The sequence below is a fragment of the Ahaetulla prasina genome, chromosome 2 (assembly GCF_028640845.1).
Source record: "Ahaetulla prasina isolate Xishuangbanna chromosome 2, ASM2864084v1, whole genome shotgun sequence".
Classification (NCBI taxonomy): Eukaryota; Metazoa; Chordata; class Lepidosauria; order Squamata; family Colubridae; genus Ahaetulla; species Ahaetulla prasina.
This window is the reverse complement of record NC_080540.1, coordinates 16625244-16649354: the sequence shown is the minus strand read 5'-3', so window position 1 is coordinate 16649354 and position 24111 is coordinate 16625244. Positions and strand designations below refer to the sequence as shown.

Sequence of the window (24111 nt, the reverse complement as noted above, 5' to 3'; positions counted from 1 at the left end):
ATAAGATGAAGGAAGAAAAACAGGAGGGTAATTAGGGGGGGCATCGGTGGAGGGTGGACGTGTCGAAGAGAGGGTTGTGGATCTCCATTTCTCCACTCTGAAAAGAGAAGAAGACACTAAATTAATCGAAGCGTTCTTTTAAAAGGGGGAAAAAATGCAAGACCAGGGGTCTGTCTACTACATTGCCGTCTCCATCAGTGGATAGGCAAAGTACATGTTTGAACATGTCCCTTGGAAAGCAGTGAGATCAGCCCATCCTACCTCACAGGGTTCTTATTGTGGGGAAAAGACGAGGAGGAAGGAGTATTGGGTGTGTGCACCGCCTTGAGTTAATTATAAAAATAATAAAGGCGGGATAAAAATAAATAAATAAACTTCTCATGGATACCACGATAGCATCTCAAAGGAAAATATTTTAGGTTAACTTTATGCAGGGAAAGTTTTCTTTTCTTTCGCCATTAAAAGAGCATTCACCTTTGATTTTTCTACCTTTTACTGTGAACAATATTCGTACACTTAGCTAATCCTTTTGTAACAGAATTGATCTCTGAACTCTTCTCATATGAAATGTGAGCTTTACAATAAGCCAAGAGATCTGCTGTGTTTCTCTTACAATTGTGCAGAGTTATTAAATTAGGGAAGCCCACTGTTTTGGCCCAGTTGGGCAAACAATGTCTAATATGGAAATTATCCAAGCATCCAGGTAAATCCTAGATTTACAGCCAGTCAAAGTTAGGAGTTACCTGAAAAAGAGGACTTATGATCCAGGATCTGAAAGTTCTGGTGGTTCTCCACCTGGTCACATGACTGCAGTTTGTGTGCTTGGCGACATGGTGGCATCTACAGGTATTTGCAGCATCCTGTGGTCATGTGTTTTACCACAGTTTTGATAAAAATGGCATTTCTGCTTTTTGATAAAAGTGCGCCATAACAACGGGTCCATTTAAAAACTGCAGCGTTTGCACTTAAGACCATGGTCTTTGCTTAATGACCATTGCAAAAAATGTCATTACCTAATTGATGATGGTTTTATGCCTGTTACGACTTGCAGCTGTAATGGGCAGGCTCCATTATGGTTGCAACTCAAGGATTGGCTCCTTGGATTGGCTCACCAGATCCTGAAACCTCATGTATAGAGCCTGATTGGGATGGTTGGACACTGGCTCTTGAAACCATGTCAATTTTTTTTGCTTTGCAGTTGGTTGGTAGGAAGCAAACCAGAATGAACAAAGGAAAGAAACCACAGCTGTGTGTGGAGCAAGTGACGTCAGTGAGCACTCAAGGAGAGAAGTCGCTGAAGACATCTCAGCCAAAGTCCACCCAAACCTGGAGGTGAGACTTGAAGCTAGAACTTTGTCTGCATATGCAAATATTTCTGGATTCCTATCGCTTTCTTTAATCTCCTTACTTGTTCTCCAGTTTTAAACACCCATCAGATGGATACATGTGGTTAGTTACTCGATGGGACTATTAAGATGGAGATGACCAGACCAGGCTTGGAAGTTAAAAAAAAAAACAAGAAAAAAACCCAGGGGCAAAGCACTCCATTTCTATTGCCCAGAGATTGCATGCAATCGGTAGGAGTTGAGTTCAACTCAAAGGACTTCTCCTACTCTCCCTCCTCCCCCTTCCCTTCACATGGTTTAATTCTGAGAGTCCCCTGTTTTACTGTTTGCTAGTCACATCTTTATATTATGCATTTATGTATCTGATTATTGTTACATGTGGGGGGACGGTTCTAAGTCTTTTGTATGTATGGTTTTTTCATATACTACATCGTGTTATATGTCTAATCAATGTGTGTGCAGAAGTGAATGCTCCAATACTGGAAATTTTTAAGAAGATGTTGGATAACCATTTGTCTGAAGTGGTGTAAGGTTTCCTGCCTGAGTAGGGGGTTGGACTAGAAGGCCTCCAAGGTCCCTTCCAACTCTATTATTCTATTCTATTCTATTCTATTCTATTCTATTCTATTCTATTCTATTCTATTCTATTCTATTCTATTCTATTATCTACGTCACCTTTTATATCTAATCAGTCAATGGCTACTTGATGCAGTAGGCAAGACTCTTATCTTGGGAATTTTTATCATCGCTTTGAAACTCTCCACTCTCCAGCCAGAAATCGATTAGGTCTACACCTTCCCCATGTATCGAAGGGGATGGGAGCTATTTAAGATTAAATAGTCCTTATGGAACAGCCTCCTCCCTGAGATTAAGAGGGTCTTTTTTGGCCTTCTGAAGGTTACTAAAACCTTGTTTTTTACTCAGGCATTATAATACTGGGATGCTAGGGGAGCCCAAAATATGTGCGTTTGTGTCTATGGAGATTCTCAGTCTTCCAGATCATGGTTGTCCCAAAGGTGCTTTTTCAAGAGGCAACGGGACTTTCTTTGTTTTTCCTTGAAGATTTTTCACTTCTCCTCCAAAGAAGCTGAACTGAAGAAGCTTCTTGGATGAGAAGCGAAATGTCTTCAAGGAGAAACAATGTCCAGTTGCCTCTTGAAAAAAGCACCTTTGGGACTAGGTGTGTTTGTATTCTGGGATTATTAGCTATACCAAAGTAATTTTGTATTGGATCGTTTTTTAACTTCATCTTTGTCCAGTTTTAGGGTTATTGTTTAATTTTTATGTTTTCGTTTGTGTGAACTAGTTGTGAGCTGCCCAGAATTGTGCTTTTAAGATGAATATACAAATTTTAGAAGGAAAAAAAACAACTCACCTCCTACTTTGTTTAGCAAGTCTTCAGCATCAAATCTAACTACAGTTCAGAGAGGTGGGTCTGATGTCACTTAGGTACAGAATAACTCATTTTAGCATATAACCTGGAGCTCCACAACTTGTGATTCACAGGCAAAGTATCCCCAGCTTCTCCATTCCCTGGGGCCATCCATAATCCAGCTATTGAAACTGATGGCAAACTGTCCAATTATGAGGGGTTCCCCCCCCATTTGAAAAATAATCAGAAAAACAGATGTGATTTAATGCTTCTATTTTCCTAAAAGGGAAAGGGAAAATACTAAAAGAGAATCAAACATTGTGTCCTTACTGCTTTCACATGATAGTTCTTCCCACTATCCCAAAGGCTTAAAATGTTTTTTTTTTACCAAGGCCTGGTTATACCTAGAAAAAGGTTGTCCACCTATACCTATGAACTGTTCTGGTATATTCATTTAATTCCTATAGAACCACAGCTATCTCTGTATATGTCTACCTACTATTACAATGCTTAAAAGCAAAGAATCTTTATCAGCAAAAATACACAGGGGATTTCCCCCCTTTTCCCGCCTTTTTCTTCTGCGTGCTCTGTATGCTATTTAGATGGAGCGTGTGATATTCCTGTGTTCCCGACTACCTTGTCTGCTGTGAATATAAATGTAAAATATATCTATTTATATAAAACTACATGTTTGTGTCAGTGTCTCTGACTTCATTTGAAAACTTGCTGCACAATTCCCTGGCAGGATCTTTATCAGCAGAAATAGGGAGGGGAAGGGTGGACAAATGAATCAGAATCAGAATAGAGCTGGAAGGGACCTTGGAGGTCTTCTAGTCCAGCCCCCTACTTGAGCAGGAGATCCTATCATTTCAGACAAGCGACTATCCAGTCTCTTCTTAAAAATCCCCAGTGATGGCTGAATGGAAGGTGGACGAATGGAACGGTGGACGAATGGTGGTTTATTGCCTTATTATAACTAGGCATAGTTTCTTGTCTGTGCCTAAAGGTATGGATTGGGGGTAGGGGAAGCTGGGGACTGGAGTGTGTTAAGAGATCAATGCAAAATATGTATCCCAACAATCTCAAAAGTTAACACATTACTAACATTTTCCGAAGAAAAATTCAGTCCAGTATCATTATTCTCTTGAAAGTCATCGTAGTGACTTTTCGGCTTTTAAGGCCTCCAGAGCAGTTTAAAACATAAAAACTCATTAAAATGATACCGATCAGATTGCATGAAGGATAGTCTCAGGAGCACATTGACCGCTTATTGAGCAATTTGGCTAAGAACTGTTTGCAAAGAGTTATCCAGGCTCCAGTTGTTATTATTCAGCAGCACACCTGAGGCTTTGTTGTTACCTCTTATCTAGATTATGCTAGATTGTAAAATATGGGCCTTGCTTATTCATTCAGATAAGTAGATTATGTCTTGCTAAAATAAAGCCATTAAAAGAGATAATTTATATATTTACTATCTTTGTATACCAGTGGAGGGTTTCACATTTTGTTACTACTGGTTCGCTGCATGCGCACACACTTGCTTTGCGCATGCACCTGCCTTCCTTCCACACATGTGCCCGGCCTCAAAAACATGCCTAAATAAGAATGCATGGGGCCGGGGCGGGTGGGCAGGAGTGGGCCCACCTGCGATTTCCACAACCGGTTCGCCCGAACTGGTTGGAACCACCTGAATACCACCTCTGTTGTATACCCCTTCTCATTATTGCAAATACAGGTAATCCTTACAACCACAATTGAGCCCAAAATTTCTGTTGCTAAGCAAGTGAGTTTTGCCCTATTTTACGACCTTTCTTACTGCATTTCTTAAGTGAATCACTGCAGTTATTAAGTTAGGAAGGAGGTTGTTAAGTGAATCTGGCTTCCTCATTGAGTTGGCTCGTCCGAAGGTCACAAAAGGGGATCACCTGACCCCAGGACACTGCAATCGTCATAAATATGAGCCAGTTGCCAAGCGCCTGAATTTTGATCACATGACCATACGGATGCTGCAGGGGTCATAAGTGTGAAAAGCGTTCATAGATCACTTTTTTCAGTGTGCTGTTATACTGTAATTTCGAAATGTCACTACATGAACTGTTGTAAGTCGAGAACTACCGTGCATATATCCATACATACATACCGGGGCCAATCCAGGACATTCATATACAGTGTAGTCTCCACTTTCACTCTCTGATTCTGTAGGGTTCTGCTCCATTGTTTTGGGAGATTGTCTCCTGGGGAGAAGGACACAAAATAAAGTGATGGGATGTTACAGGGATCATAGAGTCCTCATCGGTTAGTTAGCTTCATCAGGTAGACCAGACTAAGAAGTCAATTTCACAGGAAGGCTGAAGCTCTTTTTATCGAGGTCATGCATTGGCTGAGGAATTCTGGGAGTTGTAGTCCACAAGTCGTAAAGTCGCCAAGGTTGGAGACCCCTGTCCTAAGTGATCAAGTGTTTGTCTGCTCTGCCTTGGGAGGTCTGTTTCCCAGCTCTGGAAAACAAATCTTTTAAAGCAGGGGTCTCCAACCTTGGTCCCTTTAAGACTTGTGGACTTCAACTCCCAGAGTCCCTCAGCCAGCTTTGCTGGCTGAGGAACTCTCGGAGTTGAAGTCCACAAGTCTTAAAGGGACCAAGGTTGGAGACCCCTGCTTTAAAGATATCCACAACTTAGAGATCATTTCTCTTGAGGTAAGAGGGATGAAAGTTCCACTCCCCCATGTCCTCTCTCCCAAGGAGCCATGGTTTTTCCAATTCTGAGATTTGCTACGTTCTCGCAGCTCTCCCATTCCCTCCCACCACCAGGGAAAGTTCTAGAGAAGAACACTTACTCCTCACTAGTAAGAAGTTTCTTCCGATGCTGATAGTGGTGGACTTGGCAAGACTGTGCTAGCCTGGAATCCATATACTGAGAAAGAGGAACAGAAGATGATGAAGGAGAGACTCATGAGATCAGGAACATCATCTACTCAAGCATCCTCCACCAACCCAATGTCTTTTCTGAAAGCCGATAGGCAAGCAAGACAATTATGATGGAATATTGTCCGGATTCCCAGGAGGGAGGGAAGGCATTCCAGAGGAGCAATCAAGGGTGGGATTCAGCTGGTTCGGACCCATTCAGGCGAACAGGATGCTAATTTTACATCTGGTTCACTGAACTGGTAGTTGCAAGGACTGGCTGGCCCCACCCACCCCGCCCCTCCCAGGAGTCTCCATACATCCTCCATGTGGCCTGCACGGAGACTCTGGGTTGGTGAAAAACGGGCCTCCCGGAAAGTCTGGAAGTCTGGAAACGGGCCCATTTCCAGCCTCCGGAGTGCTTCCGGAACCCAGGGAAGGCCATTTTTGTTCTCCCAGAGGCTCAAAGAAAGCCTCCAGAGCCGGGGGAGGGCGAAAACACCCCCCTCCACCCCATGGTGCAGGAGGCTGAGTAGGCCACACCCACCATGGCCATGCCCACCCAGGAACCAGGCAGAGAACTGGTTGCTAACATTTTTGAAGTTTGTGATGGAGAAAAAAATGGTGAAAACAGCTCCTCCTTAACACTTCCCAGAATATATGGCTTAGGGTGCCAAGTAGCTTGCTTTAGTTTGGCAAGATTTCTGTCTGGGCGAGGAACAATAAAGAAAAATGTTCAGAGGAGGCTCAATACTGGATTACTGCAATGCTGTCTACATGGGGCTCCCCTTGAGGAGTACCCAGAGGCTCCAGTTAGTCCAGAATGCGGCTGCGCAGGTGATAGAGGGAGCCCCTCGTGGCTCTCATGTGACACCTCTCCTGCGCAGACTGCACTGGCTACCTGTGGCCTTCCGGGTGCGCTTCAAGGTTCTGGTGACTATCTTCAAAGCGCTCCTTGGCATAGGGCCGGGATACTTACGGGACCGTCTGCTGTTACCGAATACCTCTCACCGACCCATGCGCTCTCACAGAGAGGGACTCCTCAGGGTGCCGTCGGCCAGACAGTGCCGGCTGGCGACACCCAGGGGAAGGGCCTTTTCTGTGGGGGCCCCCACCCTCTGGAACGAGCTTCCCCCAGGACTTCGCCAACTTCCTGACCTTCGAACCTTTCGCCGCGAGCTTAAGACACATCTATTTATTTGCGCAGGACTGGACTAGATTTTAAATTCGAATTGGTTTTAATGGGGATTTTATTATTTTTATTGTCATTTTTAATTATTCGGCCATTTGTAATAAGTTTTTTAATGGATGTTTTAATTGTATTTATATGTATATTTTTATCTGGCTGTGAACTGCCCTGAGTCCCTAGGGAGATAGGGCAGTATAAAAATACGAAAAATAAATAAATAAATAAATAAATAATACGTCTTTCCTGATTTTTGGAATCCTGTAGTGCAATAATACCAATTCAACCCAACTCTGATTTCTGGGACGTTATCCCACTGTCATCATTCATGACCACTAGAATATCCTTTGGAAACTTTTGATTTTGGGTTTTACCAGTTAGATAGATTTGTTGTTATAGAAATGGCTAGTTTCTATTATTATGAAAAAGTAAAAAAGTTGAGGGTAGACTTAATGCCTTAATTTACTGCAGCAAAGGAGTCAGAAGTCAATGCCTTCTTTCTTTTCCTTGTTCCCTTGTTTTCCCCCACTATCCACTTCCCTTTTTCCTTTCCTCATTTCCCTAATATTTGCTTCTGCATTTTTTTGTATGCCATATTATAAATGAATAAAACTATTAATAGACTATTGACTGTTTCCTAATATGATTTGATTGCTTATTTGTACCCTATTGACTATCATTAAGTGTTGTACCTTATGATTCTTGATGAACGTTTCTTTTATGTACACTGAGAGCATATGCACCAAAACAAATTCCTTGTGTGTCCAATCACACTTGGCCAATAAAAATTCTATTCTATTCTATTCTATTCTATTCATTTTTTTTAAGATTTTTTTTTTAATTGGACAAGTGTGATTGGACAAATAAGGAATTTGTCTTGGTGCATATGCTCTCAGTGTACATAAAAGAAAAGATACCTTCATCAAGAATTCTAGGGTAAAACACTTAATGATTCTATTCTATGAGAAAGCAAAGACTACTAGAATATCCTCCTCCCTCTCCCCCTCCCCCTCCTCCTCATAATCTCCATTCCATTGAACACGATCTACTAAACCCCATTTGAATGAGTTCATATGATACAACATGAACTATGATTTCCAAACCATAAAGGCTGGCTTCATACAACATGCTACACATATATATAACATGTCCTATAATGAAAGGTCTTCATCTTCCATTAACAAATTTCATTTTGCAAAGCCAACGTACTGCACTGGGTTGATGATATCGGTACTGGTTCCCCCGAGTAGCTGTGTATGCCATCTTTTGAGCCAAGCGTACTTCTTTCTGAAGCCTGCAAATTAATCATAGATTTATTTATTTATTTATTTATTTTGTCACAACAATATACATAAGCATCACACACACACACAAAAAAAATTATATAGTATATAAACATATACATGAAGAAATATAAGGAGGTATAAGCATATATATATATATAGGAAGAAGAAAAGAAAAACCATAGGACAGGAACGGTATGCATCAACTATATCAATCTGATATGATGAAGGGAACAATAGGACAATAGGACAGGAACGGTAGGCACACTTGTGCGCTTCTGCACACCCCTTATGGTCCTCTTAGGAATGGGGTGAGATCAATAGTAGAAAGTTTTTGGTTAAAGCTTTTGGGATTATGGGAAGAGACCACAGAGTCAGGTAAAGTATTCCAAACACTGATGATTCTGTTACAGAAGTCATATTTTCTGCAATCTAGATTAAAGCGGTTAACATTAAGTTTAAATCTATTAGTTGCTCTTGTATTATTGCAATTGAAGCTGAAGTAGTCTTTAACAGGAAGGACATTACAATAGATGATTCTATGAGTTAAACTTAGGTCTTGTTGAAGGCGACGATATTTTGATGATGTTTTAGATGTTTTGAGAGAAATACAGCAGCAACGACAAAAAAATATGAATAACTCCCAACGCATTGTTCTCCTTTTCCTGATTCGTAGATCATTAAATCTGCAGCCCAGTTCACCCTCAGCAATAGGAAAAACAAGGAATAAAGGAATTTACTGATCATGGGCAGAGCTTCTCCCGAAGGGTCCTCTCTGGTGCTCTCTGAGCTTGCTTGTTTTCTTGCAAACGTTTCATTACCCTAACTAGGTAACGTCATCAGTTTTAGTCTGTTTCTCCCACCTCAAACATGAAAATAATTATCATTATAACAATGGAGAAACAATATATGAAAAAGGGGACGATCAGATTCATACCTGTACCAGCAAATGGCTGCAACCACCAATCCAGAGACTCCTGTCACTGTGCACATGACCACAAGAGCTGAAAGGAACACAATGAACAACTCTGAGGGTTGGACCCACAAGGATATGACAAAACGCTGCTTTGCTAGCTATGCAGACACAAACATTTCACCATTCAGCTCTTCTCCTCGTTCTTGCCCCATCTTTTCTGGTTCCTTAAAGAAGACTAAACCAGGGGTCTCCAACCTTAGTAACTTTAAGCCTTGTGAACTGCTGGCTTACTTTGCTGGCTGAGGAACTCTGGGAGTTGAAGTCCACAAACCTTAAAGTTACTAAGGTTGGAGACCCCTGAACTAAACTAATGCCAATAGGTGCAAAAAAGCAGCTTTAAAATTGCCAATGAAGAGTGATCAAAGTTCTACTGTTCAATGAAGCCATCATAGCTTCTACTGTTCAAGATCAACCATCCACAGTAAAGGAACAAGCAGTCAAGAAATATCCTGCAGGCTAGCACTTAGTAGAGCAGCCATGAAGGCCCTGGAAATGATACTCAAACGCCATGATGTGTCCATACCTACAAAGATAAACAAACCATGGTATTAACAGAGTAACAGTTGGAGGGTCAATTATCCTAGCTCTTTAGAGACAGTTCCGGTACTGTGAAAGATAGAAGGAAAGGAAAGAAGATCCAGCAAGGGTTTGGCTTACAGTAATAATGGGACATGTTAAAAGACCAAGTTAGGGATAGATTGTCATGGAGAAAATCCATCCATGTGATCAGAAAAAGTTAACAACAACTTGAGGGCAATCAGTCAGTCAGCGAAGAATCAGGACCACATGTTAAGATCTAATTAAGTTGATTTATTGCTCATGCCTATATATAAGGATCTAGTCAACTAATGGTCAGCACTAAACTGGTGCTAGGTAAGAGTTAACACAATTCAAGAGGGGTTAAGCTTAGCAATAGCAAGAGCACTTAGAAATATATACCACTTCACAGTGATTTACGGCCCTCTCTAAGCGGTTTACAGAGTCAGGCTATTACCCCCAACTATCTTTTACTGACCTCGGAAAGATGGAAGGCTGAGTCAACCTTGAGCTGGTAACAATTGAACTGCCAAATTGCAGGCAACTGGCAGTCAGCAGAAATAGTCTGCAGTACTGCATTCTAACCACTGCGCCACCACAGCCCTTCTTAGACTGCTTATGGGAATGTAATGACTCTAGACTGGTTACTCTTTTGACTTCACCCCCAGACTCTGCCTGTTCTCCTATGGTCAATTATTCAGTCTACTCACTAAGAGTCACAGCTTTATTCATGCTAGTAACTGGAGGACGCGACCTCTGCTTGAAGTCCACTCTCACTCTCCTTGGTGGTGTGGTGGCTGAAATGGGAGTGATTTCATACGACTGAGAGGAAACTGGAGAAGTGTTCCCAGAATAGGAAACACTTGTTGGCTGAGAAGTCGGGAAGTCAGTCTGAGAGCTGGATGGTTCAAATACCTCAGTAATGCCTGTAAAATCAAAACACATTAATTTTAAAGAATGCCATTTTTTTTCCTGCCTGCTTTCTACTCATTGCTGTTTAGTACCAGATCCTGCCAATTTCTCTGTGAGACAAGTCAAAGCCAAATTCTAAACATTTTTTGGAAATATGGTCAAGAAAGCAATGTTGCTCAGAGATGATAAGGAACTGACAACAAGTGTGATATTTTGTCTTTAGTCTATGAGCTAATTTTTACTCTAGGTGAAAAAATTAAAAAACAATACACATCCCCATCCATTCAGTTGTTTTCCTCCAGATATACAATAGTAGAGGGATCGCCTGGTGTCTACCTTTCTATTCCTATTCAACTGTTTTACTATCCATCCATCCATCCATCCATCCATCATCTGTCTAGCTATAAGTGGAAGAACTGAAGACCACTTCCTTCAGGGTTGTTTAGGCAAACTCTCGTTTCCTGTGGGTTTAGAACAGGATTTCTTAACCTTGGCAACTTTATGATGGGTAGACTTCAATTCTAGGGAATTCTGTCCACTCATTTTAAAGTCACCAAATTTGAGAAACATTGCTCTGGAAAATGCTGTGCCTTTTGATCAAGAAAGAATGTAAGTTCTTGTCTGTAGCTCATATGCTTTCTCCTCTTCTTTATTTTCCCTGCTTTTTAGCCTTTTGTCATTATTATTATTATTATTATTATTATTATTATTATTATTATTATTATTATTATTATTATTAACACAAAATGACAGTATACACAGCAAACGAGATAACTATGTTGGATTTCGTATCACAGATCACTTTATTATTATTATTATTATTATTATTATTATTATTATTTACATTTGTGGATGTTTAATCAATAAGTCTAAGAATACTGAACTGAACGGTGTGCATGCTTGCTCTCATCTGGATGCAGGGAATAACTGGGAAAATGCTGGATGCAGTTTGAACTGGAAATGATCTCATTTTCCAACACAGCTAAGAGATAAAAATAGATAGTGGATAAAATCATAATGCATATTCAATCTTACCCAGGCAGTACAGAGAGACAGGGAGATAGATAGATAGATAGATAGATAGATAGATAGATAGATAGATAGATAGATAGATAGATAGATAGATAGATAGAGAGAGAGAGAGAGAGAGAGAGAGAGAGAGAGGGAGATAGATACTGGATCAATGCTTTGGATCAAAATTTATTGGAAAAGAGACATTGCCATGTAATTTGAGGAGTGAGGTGAAGCACAATCCAGAGTCAAGCTTTCCAAATTCTATGCCAAATTTTCCATGACGGTGGCAGTCAGAAAATGCCACATGACCCAACAATCTCTTGAATCATGAATCATTCCAAGGCATGGCATTATTATGCAAATACTAAATGCACTTAGAAATGAATGCAAAGCAGACTCTAATCTTATACATGTAGTCCTCGACCTACGACCGCAATTGAGCCCAAAATTTCTGTTGCTAAGCAAGAGGGTCGTTAAGTGACATTTGCCCTTGTCTTGCCACAGTTGTTAAGTAAATCACTACAGGTGTTAATAATTCAGTTGTTAAATAAATCTGGCTTCTCCATTGACTTTGTTTGTTGGAAGCTGGCTGGGAAGGTTGCAAATTTATTTATTTTTTATTTATTTTTCAAATTTATATACCGCCCTATCTCCCTAAGGACTCAGGGCGGTTCACAGGCAGTTAAAATACATATAAATACAGATTAAAAACAATTAAAAAACTTATTCTATTGCCCCAAATTTAAAATAGTATAAATAATAAAAACCCCTTAAAACCCATAACTTTAAAATCTAATCCAGTCCCGCGCAGATAAATAAGTGTGTTTTAAGCTCATGTGGAAGGTCTGAGGTCCGGAAGTTGACGAAGTCCTGGGGAGTTCGTTCCAGAGGGCGGAGCCCCACAGAGAAGGCCCTTCCTGGGTGTCGCCAGACGGCACTGCCTAGCTGACGGCACCCTGAGGAGTCCCTCTCTGTGAGAGCGCACGGGTCGGTGAGAGGTATTTGGTAGCAGTAGGCGGTCCCATAAATAACAATAGCAATAGCATAATTAGATTTATATACCACTTCACAGGGCTTTACAGCACTCTCTAAGCGGTTTACAGTCAGCATATTGTCCCCCAACAATCTGGGACCTCATTTTACCCACCTCGGAAGGATAGAAGGCTGAGTCAGTGAGAATCAAACTGCTGAACTACAGAATTAGCCTGCAAAATTTGCATACTAACCATTGTGCCACCACGGCTCTTAAAATGGTGACCACGTGACCCCACGACACTGCAAGTTACCATTTTAAATACAGGCCAGTTGCCAAGCATGCAAATTTTGATCACGTGGGGAAGCTACAACAGTCGTGTGAAAAACAATCGTAAGTCACTTTGTTCAGTGCCAGTATAACTTCAAATGATCACTAAAGGGATGGTTGTTAAGTGAAGAACTACCTGTATGCAGTCACTTGCCCTGCCAGTATTTTTGTGTGTGTGTGTTTGTGTGCCTGTGTGTGGTTTCCTCCTTGATAGTTACTTGATTAATCTGTTCAATGGTTTGAAATTATTAAAGAGAATGGGGCCCAAGGGTGGGCTTCAAAAATTTTAGCAAGGGGTTCTTTGCACAGTTGCTGGATGGGCGTGGCCATGGTGGGCATGGCCTAGTTGGCATCCTGCACCATGGGGGTGGGGTTTGCCCTCCCCAGGCCCTGGAGGCTTTTCTTGAGCCTCCAGGAGGGCGAAAACAGCCTCCCCAGGCTCCTGAGGCCCTCTGGAGGTCGGAAACAGGGCTGTTTCTGGACTTCCGAAACTTCTGATAGGCCCGTTTTTTGCCCTCCCCAAGCCTCCGCGTGCCCCCTGCACTTACCTGCATCCAAAATGGGCTGCGTGGGGACTCCTGGGAGGGGTGGGGTGGGCGGGGCCAGCCAGGAGTGGGATTTGGGGGGTTCTCCGAACTGCACAGAATCTTAGCTAGAGATTCTCCCAAACCCCCAGCAGCCCACCCGTGGTTGGGCCTTTTATGCTGATTCCTTGCGTTAGATAAGAACCACTTCAAATAATTTGTTCCCTTTTGGACAAAGAAAGAAAGAAGAGTTGGTGAGTTTACATACCAGGTACGGTGGCCTCCATCGTGGACGGCTGCAATGTCTTTTCATGCTTAGCCAAAAGGTAACGCAAAAGACCCGGCAAATCTTTAGGTCTCTTCTGAGTTTTGAGTTTGCTTTCTGAAAAAGAGGAAATGGAGAGGAGAAGTACAGCCAGTAAACACACACACACACACGCACACTAACACTGGCAGGACCAGGGTTTAATGTTTGACATTCAGTGTCATGTTGATCTTGAAGTTGAGACCAGTGGTGGGTTTCAAAGTGTTTTATTACCGGTTGTGTGGGTGTGGCTTGTTGGGCGTGGCATGGCTTGTTGGGCGTGGCTTGTTGGGCGTGGCAGGGGAAGGATACTGTAAAATCTCCATTCCCACCCCACTCCTGGGGGAAGGATACTGCAAAATCTCCATTCCCACCCCACTCCAGGGGAAGGATACTGTAAAATCTCCATTCCCACCCCACTCCTGGGGGAAGGATACTGCAAAATCTCCATTCCCACCCCACTCCAGGGGAAGGATACTGCAAAATCCACATTTCCTCCCGATCAGCTGGGATTCAGGAGGCAGAGAATAGATGGGGGCGGGGCCAATCAGAATTTTTACTACCGGTTCTCCGAACTACTCAAAATTTCTGCTACCGGTTCTCCAGAACTGGACAGAACCTGCTGAAACCCACCTCTGGTTGAGACTCTGGAAAAAGTGCAAAGCAGAGCAATAAAGATGATTAGGTGGCTGGAGGCTAAAACGTATGAAGATTGGATGCAAAAAACGGCTTTGTCTAGTCTAGTGAAAAAGAAGGACTAGGATGATATGATAGAAGTCTTCCAGTATTCGAGGGGCTGCCACAAAGAAGAGAGGGTCAGCCTATTCTCCAAAGCACCTGTCGTGTCCCACTCCTCCGCTGACGGCCGGGTCAGGGAAATCCGAATCAGGCGTGCCTCTGCAGCTCTGCCAAAGTCCTAGCAAAGTTCTCAAGGCAGGCAGGAGACCAGGAAGTGACTTCAGCAAGATAAAGTAGACTTTGCCTGACTCAGAGAATGCCAGAAAGCAGATCCTTTATATAGGCCATGGGGTGTGGCTCCATGACTCAGCACTTATCCAGGCCTGCCCCTCCCTTCCTTCTGTTGCCTCCGCCTATCAAGTCTTCTGACGCGAGGGTCACTCCAGTCGGCAGCTGTTGGCAATAGACCTCCCTCAGGCTCACATGCTGTGGAGGAGGGGGAGGGGTCTAGTTGCTCCGTTTGCCTGGGCATGGAGCCAGAGCTGGGGGCTGGAGATACTTCCTCCTCTTCAGCCTGTCTGGGCATGGAGCCAGGGCTGGGGCCGGGAGGCATACTAGGACATTCCTCAACGTTCGGAAGCAGATAAGAAGGCCCCGGCTGCGGTGAAAGCGAGCGAGACACAACAGCACCAGAGGCAAGACACGAAAGAATGGATGGAACCTAGCCAAGGAGAGAAGCAACTTAGAAATAAGGAGAAATTTCCTGACAGTGAGAACAACCAACCAGTGGAACAGTTTGCTTCCAGAAGTTGTGGGTGCTCCATCACTGGAGGTTTTTAAGAGGAGACTGGACAACCATTTGACTGAAACAGCATAGGGTCTCCTGCTTTGAGCCGGGGGTTGGACTAGAAGACCTCCAAGGTCCCTTTCAATTCATGATGATGATTCTTCATCAGACCAATTGCTATCCTACTGCACTGTTTTGAATCACGATGTTTGTAGACAAAGTTAAGTAATAAAACCAGATCTCTGCTCAGTTGAATGTGCAGTCAAGATGTCAAGAGGAAGTGAAGAGAGGAGCGAGATCGGCTCAAAGACGTGAGAGTCACAAGAAAATGCTACAGTGGAAGGAGTCAACCTTTACTGGATATTCCTTTACAAGAAGTCCTTGACATACAATCATAACTGAGCCTGGCAATTGAATCATGACAGTTGTAAAGCTGCTCAACATGAATTTTACAACCCCCCTCCTTTTTTTTTAATTTTGCAGCAGTTGTTAAGCATACCCATTGTTTGCGATGAGGTGTTTTTTGCAAGAAACCAGAAATGAATTCCTGTTTCCAGAAAACCATTGTAAATTGCAGTCACATCAGTGGTGAAATCCAATTTTTTTTACTACCGGTTCTGTGGGCATGGCTTGGTGGGCATGGCAGGAGAAGGATATTGCAAAATCTCCATTCCCACCCCACTCTGGGGCCAGCCAGAGGTGGTATTTGCCGGTTCTCTGAACTTCTCAAAATTTCCGCTACCGGTTCTCCAGAACCTGTCAGAACCTGCTGGATTTCACCCCGAGTCACATGACTGTGGGGCACTGCAAACAGCCATAAATGCGGGCCGGTTTCCAAGTGCCCAAACTGCAGTCACATGACCATGGATGGGGGTGGGGATTAGGCACTTCAGAACCGAGTTGTAAATAGCTTTTGGATGGTTCATTGTAATTTTGAACAGTCACTAAGTGATCGGTCATAAGTCCAGGACTACCTGTACATTGTGGCTGAAAAATTCTGGAATTTTGTTTGACCAGTGGCAAATCATTGTCTGGTTAAGCACAGGGGAGTAAAGGCAATAGTTTCACTGGGACACCATGTGCCTTTAAATCAGGGGTCTCCTAACTTGGCAACTTTAAGATGTATGGACTTCAACTTCCAGAATTCCTCAGCCAGCCATGCTAGCTTGGGAATGCTGGGAGTTGAAGTCCACAAGTCTTAAAGTTGTCAAGTTTGGAGACCCCCTGATTTAAATGATGGATTTATATATACTGCGTAGAGAACAGTGGTGGGTTTCACATTTTGTTACCACTGGTTCGCCCCACGTGTGCACACTTGCTTCGTGTCTGTGCCTTCTGTGCATCCGGCCGGCCTTCCGTACATGCGCTTTGCTCATGCCCTTCCGCGCATGCACCCGGCCTCAAAAACATGCCTAAATAGGACGAGATAGAGGCTGGATCGGTGGGCCCACACGTGATTTCCGCTACCGGTTCGGGCGAACTGGTCCAAAACGTCTGAATCCCACCTCTGGTCGAGAAGGAATAACCATGAGGAACAGGAGGAAGAGCTGCAATCAAAACAATTGTTAGCTAAAAGAATCTGAGTCTGGTGCAGAACTGTAATTTGAGAAAGCTTCTCTGACTTAAACCCTCCCTAGTTCTCCTGAGGGGAGGGAGGGGAGGTGTAAATGTATTCAGACTTGCAGGATTGCAATTACTTTAATCTTAAAAGTAATATTAGCATTCATACATTTCCTACTCTGGTGTACCTTGAAGGGCTGGCACCATGCACCTAAGTCAAGATGTACCTGCTTCTTATCAGAAATTTTACTACTAAAAATCTGAATGGAAGTCGAGCGGAACGTGATGAAATTTAAGTATGAAAAAAAAAAACCCACACAAAAATCGAACCACTCATCCTTTTTTCATCAAGAGACCTCTTTTATTAGCTGGCAGAATCAAAATTGCCCGTTTTATGATGATGGTGATGAGTTACGACAAGCAATATAAAAACACTTCAGAAAAATAAAGAGGCCAAAAAACAGCCCCATAATTCCTTTTTATTGGAAGGAAGACAGAAATCGGAGGAAGAGAGTTCGCATTTGTTCCTGTTTTGACCCAGAACTTAGATCAGAGGAAGAATAATGTATCATAGCCTTTACAATGTTGGCAGAAATGTCAACTCTTGTTTTCTGATCTTGACCGGTAGCATCTGACCCTTTAATTATGTTCCAATCTCCAAGTGGAGGGACAGAGAATGGAGTGACAGATTGCAAGGTCATCACTTGGGAGAGAAAATCTCCTTGGGTGTCAGAGTCATAACCGACCCTGAATACCACTAGTAGGAGCTGGCTGTGGAACACTTTAGAAGCCATGATCAGGAGCAAAGTGTTGTGTCCCACTCCTCCGCTGACGGCCGGGTCAGGGAAATCCGAATCAGGCTTGCCTCTGCAGCTCTGCCAAAGTCCTAGCAAAGTCCTCAGGGCAGGCAGGAGACCAGAAAGTGACTTCAACAAGATATGTTTAGACTTTGCCTGACTCAGAGAATGCCAGAAAGCAGATCCTTTATATAGGCCATGTGGTGTGGCTCCATGACTCAGCACTTATCCAGGCCTGCCCCTCCCTTCCTTCTGTTGCCTCCGCCTATCAAGTCTTCTGACGCGAGGGTCACTCCAGTCGGCAGCTGTTGGCAATAGACCTCCCTCAGGCTCACATGCTGTGGAGGAGGGGGAGGGGTCTAGTTGCTCCGTTTGCCTGGGCATGGAGCCAGAGCTGGGGGCTGGAGATACTTCCTCCTCTTCAGCCTGTCTGGGCATGGAGCCAGGGCTGGGGCCGGGAGGCATACTAGGACATTCCTCCATGTTTGGAAGCAGATAAGAAGACCCCGGCTGTGGTGAGATCGGACGAGACACAACACAAAGATGGTTGCTGGGAGCAATTTTTTCAGCCCACTTTGCATACTAATGGCCAAAAACTTCAGCTGTGAACCATTTGCACATATACGTTGACCTTCAGCTATGAAGACAACCTATGTAAAAATTGCAACCCTATTCAGTTCCAGTGCTTTGTTTCTTGATTCTTTACCTTAACAGAATAACAGAATCGGAAGGGACCTTGGAGGTCTTCTAGTCTGAACCCCTGCTCTGGCAGGAAACCCTTACACCATTTTGGACAAATGGTTGTCCAAACACCTCCCCCTACTTAGTCTAATGGCAAATGGAAAGGAAGAGGCATGTAGCTGCCAATGTTTCACTCTTGATAGCAACAATTTTTGAACCAGGGTACCTCAAATGGGCTAACTTACAGAGAACATCTCCAACATCCAGGACCCATGACTTCTGGGGAATAATATTTGGGGAAGCTACGGCTGCTTAACTGCTACTGACTGCTGCTATATGCTGCTGCTGCTGCAGTCACATGATCTTCCTTTTCTATGTTCTGTGACTGTTTCCCAGCCAGTCTCATAATCCTTTGCTCCCTACCCCACCCAGCAGCAGCCATTTACCTTCCTACTGGGAAGGGAAAGGGACGGGAGGGCAGGGCAGGGAACTCAGTGGGGAAACTGGCAGGAAGTGGAGTTTCACTCCTGCTCCCACTCCTTTTTTTGTCTGGGTCATTCTGTTGTAGCTCTGTTTAAGTAAAGAAATACCTCAGGGTTCCGATGAGGAACAGGTCACCATGGATAGAAAGGCATTCCAGCCCATCTATACCGGGGACTAATGACTTGCCCTCAGAGGGACCTCGGCCGACGTTACTGCCCACTAGGAACCGTTCCATAAGGTTCTGCCTCGTGATGGTAACGAGACGGCAGCTGAAAAATCGGCAGGTCAGATTCTGGGTAGGTGTGGATGCCACAACTATCATCCACACTGCTCGAAGGTACCTCAAGGGGGTTGGTGATGGGTGTGTTGCCACCTTCCAGCCGTGGCCTCTCTTGGGGACTGGACCCCTCAAGACACCGTCAGTACTGGCCCAAGTGTTGTCCAGGACAGGAGTCCAAAAGGGATCCCATCTGAAATGGCATGGCCAGAAGCATAGCTTCCAGCCCAGTGGTGGGTTGCCCCGGTTCGGACCGGTTTGCAAGAACCAGTAGTAAAACCAGTGGGAGGCTCCGCCCACTCGCCCGAACATCATCAGGAAGCTTCTGTGCATGCGCGCGCAGCCCCATTGCGAACCGGTAGTAAAGGTAAGTAGAATCCACCCCTGTTTGGGTCGTGTGGGTTCCATCTGCCACAGGGGCTGGCGCCCTGGTGGCTCACCAGATGGGACCCAGTACCCAGCACAGGCCAGGTAAACCCCCCCCCCAAAAGAAAGAAATAATGACATAGAATTGAATGCTCTGTTTAATGGCAAATCGTACTCTCCTGAAATGCGATGGTAGCTATAGGAGGAGATATTGTTGTAGGAGAGCAATCCATGACTTTGGAAGATTTTACCATCCGAGCTTTTATCCTTCAACACAATTTAATAGCACCCACACAATTTAATACTGAAATACCATGATTTAGTGGGGGAGAGAGACATTGTCTCCCGTGCTTTTTCCCAATCAGTTTCACCACGATCACCGCAAATAGATTTTTGCACCTCCACAGACACATCATTACTATCTTTTCTTCCTTCAGCGCAGCAGTAAAAGCTAGATTCCACTGCTAACCTACGCCCTTTATCAAACTCCAGGTTGAAAGTCCTCTTCGCTGTCATAAACCTCTTGGTCAGGTTGCCTTGCTCTTCCCAGTATTTTGAAAAAACTCCAAGCCTACTTGACCCTTCAAGCTTTCAAAACCCACAGGACTTACCATGCTTAGAGCCTTTTTTCGGCACACAGTTTCCATTGGAATCCTCTTCATGACCGGGGAAACAAGAGCCACAGCTTGGTGCTCCATCTGGTCCGCAGCCCATTCGCTGGTGAAGTAGGCAGTTGATCTTGTACCTGGCAGGACAAAGGGGGTCTGCAAAAAAAGAGCACACAAAGAGATAGCAATAGCACTTAGGCTTATATACCTCTTCACAGTGCTTTTACAGCCCTCTCTATGCAGTTTACAGAGTCAGCATATTCAGGGGTGGGATTCAGCCGGTTCAGACCGGTTCGGGCGAACTGGTAGCTCCGACAATCAGCTGAGAGTGAACCGGTTCGCTCCGACAATCAGCTGGGCCCGCTCGCCCGCTCCTGCGCTATACTGACCTATATTTCCTTTGTTTGAAACCCAGCTGATAGACACAGCAGAGCGGATTGCCGCTGCTCAGCTGTTTTACTCACCGGGGCTGCAGTAGAAGGTAAGTTTTAGAGTTTGGAGTTTTCAAACGCACTGCACATGCGTGGAGCGCATGTTTGGCACGTATGCGCTCAGTGAACCGGTTGTTACATCGGTTGAATCCCACCACTGAGCATATTGCCTCCAACAATCTGGGTCCTCATTTTACCGATCTTTGGAAGAACGGAAGACTGAGTCAACCGTGGGCCGGTCAGGATCGAAGGAATTGAACTCCTGGCCATGTGAGCAGAATTAGCCTGCAATACTGCATTCTAAGCACTGCACCACCATGGCTCATGGAGATGAGGAACACTTGGTTTAAAGATAATGACATCAGTGTCATCCGTTCAGTCATGTCTGACTCTTGGTCAGGGGTCTCTCCACAGTTTCCGATCTTGCACTTCTTCCCTGAGATTTTCTATGTTCTGCCTGCTGTGCAGTCATCATGTTCTTTTATGGCTTGGTTGCCTTTTTTCCTGCTAATTCATCCAAAAGATAATTGCTTTCTTCAGTGAATTCCCCCACATGACATGGCCAAAGTAAGTGAGATGCCTTTTCACGGTTGTGCCTTCTAGTGACAAAGCTTTAAGGAAAAAAGGTCAATTCCTTGAAGTTCTCTGTGTGCTTTGCCAACAAGCTTCAGTCCCAAGTACCTCCAAGTTCTTCCTCATTTTCAAGCATTCGGGAACCCTGACATTTAAGGTCTAAGCAACATGCCTGTCAGGCCTGGAAGCCATTTTTTGTATTGGGCCTTCAGGCCTGCCACATTTAAAGGTAAAGGTAAAGGTTCCCCTCGCACACACATGCTAGTCATTGCCGACTCTAGGGGGCAGTGCTCATCTCCGTTTCAAAGCCGAAGAGCCAGCGCTGTCCGAAGACGTCTCCATGGTCATGTGGCCGGCATGACTCAACACCAAAGGCGCACGGAACGCTGTTACCTTCCCACCAGAGGTGGTCCCTATTTTTTCTACTTGGATTTTTACATGCTTTCAAAACTGCTAGGTTGGCAGAAGCTGGGATAAATAAACCGCTCAGAGAGGGCTGTCAAGCACTGTGAAGCAGTATATAAGTGTAAGTGCTATTGCTATTCCCTGTGGCACCATATAGAAGTGAAAAATGGAATTTGAAGGATCAGGATAGGAAGAGTCTTAGACTTAGAACAGGGATGTCCACACTTGGCCCCTTGAAGAGTGGTGGACTTCAACTCCCAGAATTCCCCAGCCAGCAACTTGCTCATATTTATAGCTCATGCTGGCTGGGGAATTCTGGGAGTTGAAGTCCACCACTCTTCAAGGGGCCATGTTTGGACACCTTGACTTAGAATAACAGAGTTGGAAGTGACCTTGTAAATCATCTAATCCAAACTCCTGCTCAAGCAGGAGACCCTACGCCATTTCTGACAAGTGGCTTTTTAGTCTCTTCTTGAATGTCTCAAGTGATGAAGCTCCCACAACTTCTGAAGGCAAATCTGTTCCATTGGTTGATTGTTCTCACTGTCAGAAAATTTCTCCATATTTCTAGGTTGAGTCTCTTCTTGTTCAGTTTCCATCCATTATTCCTTGTCTGACCTTCAGGTGCTTTGGAAAATAGGTCGATCCCCTCCTCTCTGCGACAGCCCCTCAAATATTGGACTTCCTTAAATTGACCAAATAAGGCTAGACCGCATGTGGAAGCAGTGTCGAGAGAAAATAAATAATTGCATTATCTCTAATCATGTTATGTGTGATGAAGCAAAGGTTTTTTCTCAGACCCTGGGAGAATAAATCATTCGTACTGGACAAGAGCTATCAGGAAAAAAGACGTTCCAGAATTTGGATGCCGTGGTGCTGTTTGAAAGATTAAATCTTGGCATCCCACCTGTCTCACCTCTGAAAGGTCAGATCCCCACCTCTCTCACCTCCATGACAGGTATACCTTTGCCACCAGCTTTTGTATGAAAGATTGCAGAATCAATGACAAAGACGAGAGGCTCACATTATTTTCCAAATCACCAAAAGGCAAGACAAGAAACAATGGATGGAAACTAACCGAGGAAAAAAGCAAGCGAGAACTAAGGAGAAATTTCCTAATGGTGAGAACAATCAACCAACGGAACGGCTTGCCCTGCAGATGTTGTGTGTGCTCCATCACGGGAGGCTTTCAAAAAGAGACTGGACAACCATCTGCTTGAAATGGTGTACGGTCTCCTGCTTAAGCAAGGGGGTTGGACTAGAAGACCTCTAAGGTCCCTTCCAATGCTATTATCCTATGTTCTATGACTTCAGTGCCATCCAACCGTTGTTTTGAACTGTTTCCAAAAAGAGACTTAGAAGGCACAACTCTTTAACAGCAATAATCCTTTCTGACTTGATAGATTTCAGTAAAATAAAAAGAGAACTCCCCCTGAAGTCTGCAAGGAGAGAGAGGGGCTGATCTATGAGCCACCGGGGCTGAATAAGCTGCAGTTTTATTCTTTCCCTCTCTTTTCAGGAGCTGCTTTGAAACAAAGGTCCCTTATGAAAAGGATGTTTGTGGTGTTTCTTTCCATTTAATGCTAGTGAATGCACTGATACAGGAGGATTGGTACCATTGGTAACTAAACCTTGGAGCAGGAGATCGGGATGGGCATAAGATAAAATTGCTTTCCTTCAGTCCACCCCTTTTACAGGACTGTTGTGGGCTTCCTCAGGCAGAAATAAAACTAGTCCAGTAGCAGCTAGCAGGGCACCTTTGTATAGACATGAGCTGCACCTGTTGAACATCTCCCGGCCACTGAAGTGTTAAAAAGTACTTTCGTAAAAAAAAAAAAAAATAGAGGAAAGAGGGCTAGTTCTTACTCATGGGTGAATTTGTGAAGTGGAACAAAGAGTTTTGGATGGAGAAGAAGGTGGCATGTAATGGGTGAGTCACAAGCCTTTGTTCTGCCACAAGCCCTTGTGCCCAGTGAATTATAATGATGAAGGTTGGCATGAAACTTAAGACCTTTGGAAAGGAAAGACAGTTTCTGCCTGGGGTGGAGAATTCTTAGGGGGAATAAGCAACAATTCAGCGGAGAGAAATCTTTGGAGCCAAGACTAATTTCTAGAAATCTATCAAGGACAAGGTGTCTCCTTCTACTCCAAAATCCAGCCCCAAGATCCAGCCCCTGAAGGGATATGATCTTTTTGATCCTGGGAGAGTGGTAGATTTGAAGAAAGCAACATTCAATTTCTTAGAATGACTTGAATAAGTTACAGCCAAGAAGCCACGAAGCCCCAGTTTCTTCTTATCCTAGAACCAAACCTAGGTTGAAACTACTGCATTCCGTTTCTCCATCCATCCATCCATCCCAAGTAACCAGCAACCCACCTCCATTTATTCCTTCATTCCAAGCCTTTGCCGTTCTCTCCTTCTTCCATTTATCCTTTCATTCCGAGCCTTTGCCATTCTCTTCTTCCTCCATTTATTCTTTCAGTACAAGGCTTTGCCGTTCTCTCCTTCCTCCATTTATTCTTTCATTCCAAGCCTTTGTTGTTCTCTCTTTTGTAGCCTTTGAGTGGACCGTTTCTCTCTCCTTTTGTTACCTCCCCGCCCTTTCCCCTTCTGCTGTTACATTTCTCTGCTTTCTTCTCTTCCTTCGGCAGTCGCTCCCCTCCTCTCCTCTTCCCGAATCCCCCAAGTTGCACCCCCTCCCCATCCCCCCACCTCCAACCAGGTGCCCCCCTCACCTGCTTCCCAGTTGGCCCCCGTAGTAGCCAGGATTGCGAAAAATCCCAGCCATCCTGTGGCTTGGCTCAGCAT

General features: G+C 44.1%; 1 protein-coding gene across 1 annotated transcript; it reads right to left on the bottom strand.

Moving 5' to 3' along the window:
* LOC131189915 (neural proliferation differentiation and control protein 1-like) lies at positions 1-24111 on the bottom strand. Its single transcript, XM_058166545.1, has 9 exons — positions 24039-24111; positions 19897-20049; positions 13621-13734; positions 10310-10525; positions 9024-9090; positions 8013-8097; positions 5551-5627; positions 4859-4952; positions 1-97 (listed from the first exon to the last, which is right to left on the bottom strand). Exons 1-9 carry the CDS (start codon positions 24109-24111, stop codon positions 32-34), a joined length of 945 nt encoding a protein of 314 aa, XP_058022528.1. The 3' UTR covers positions 1-31.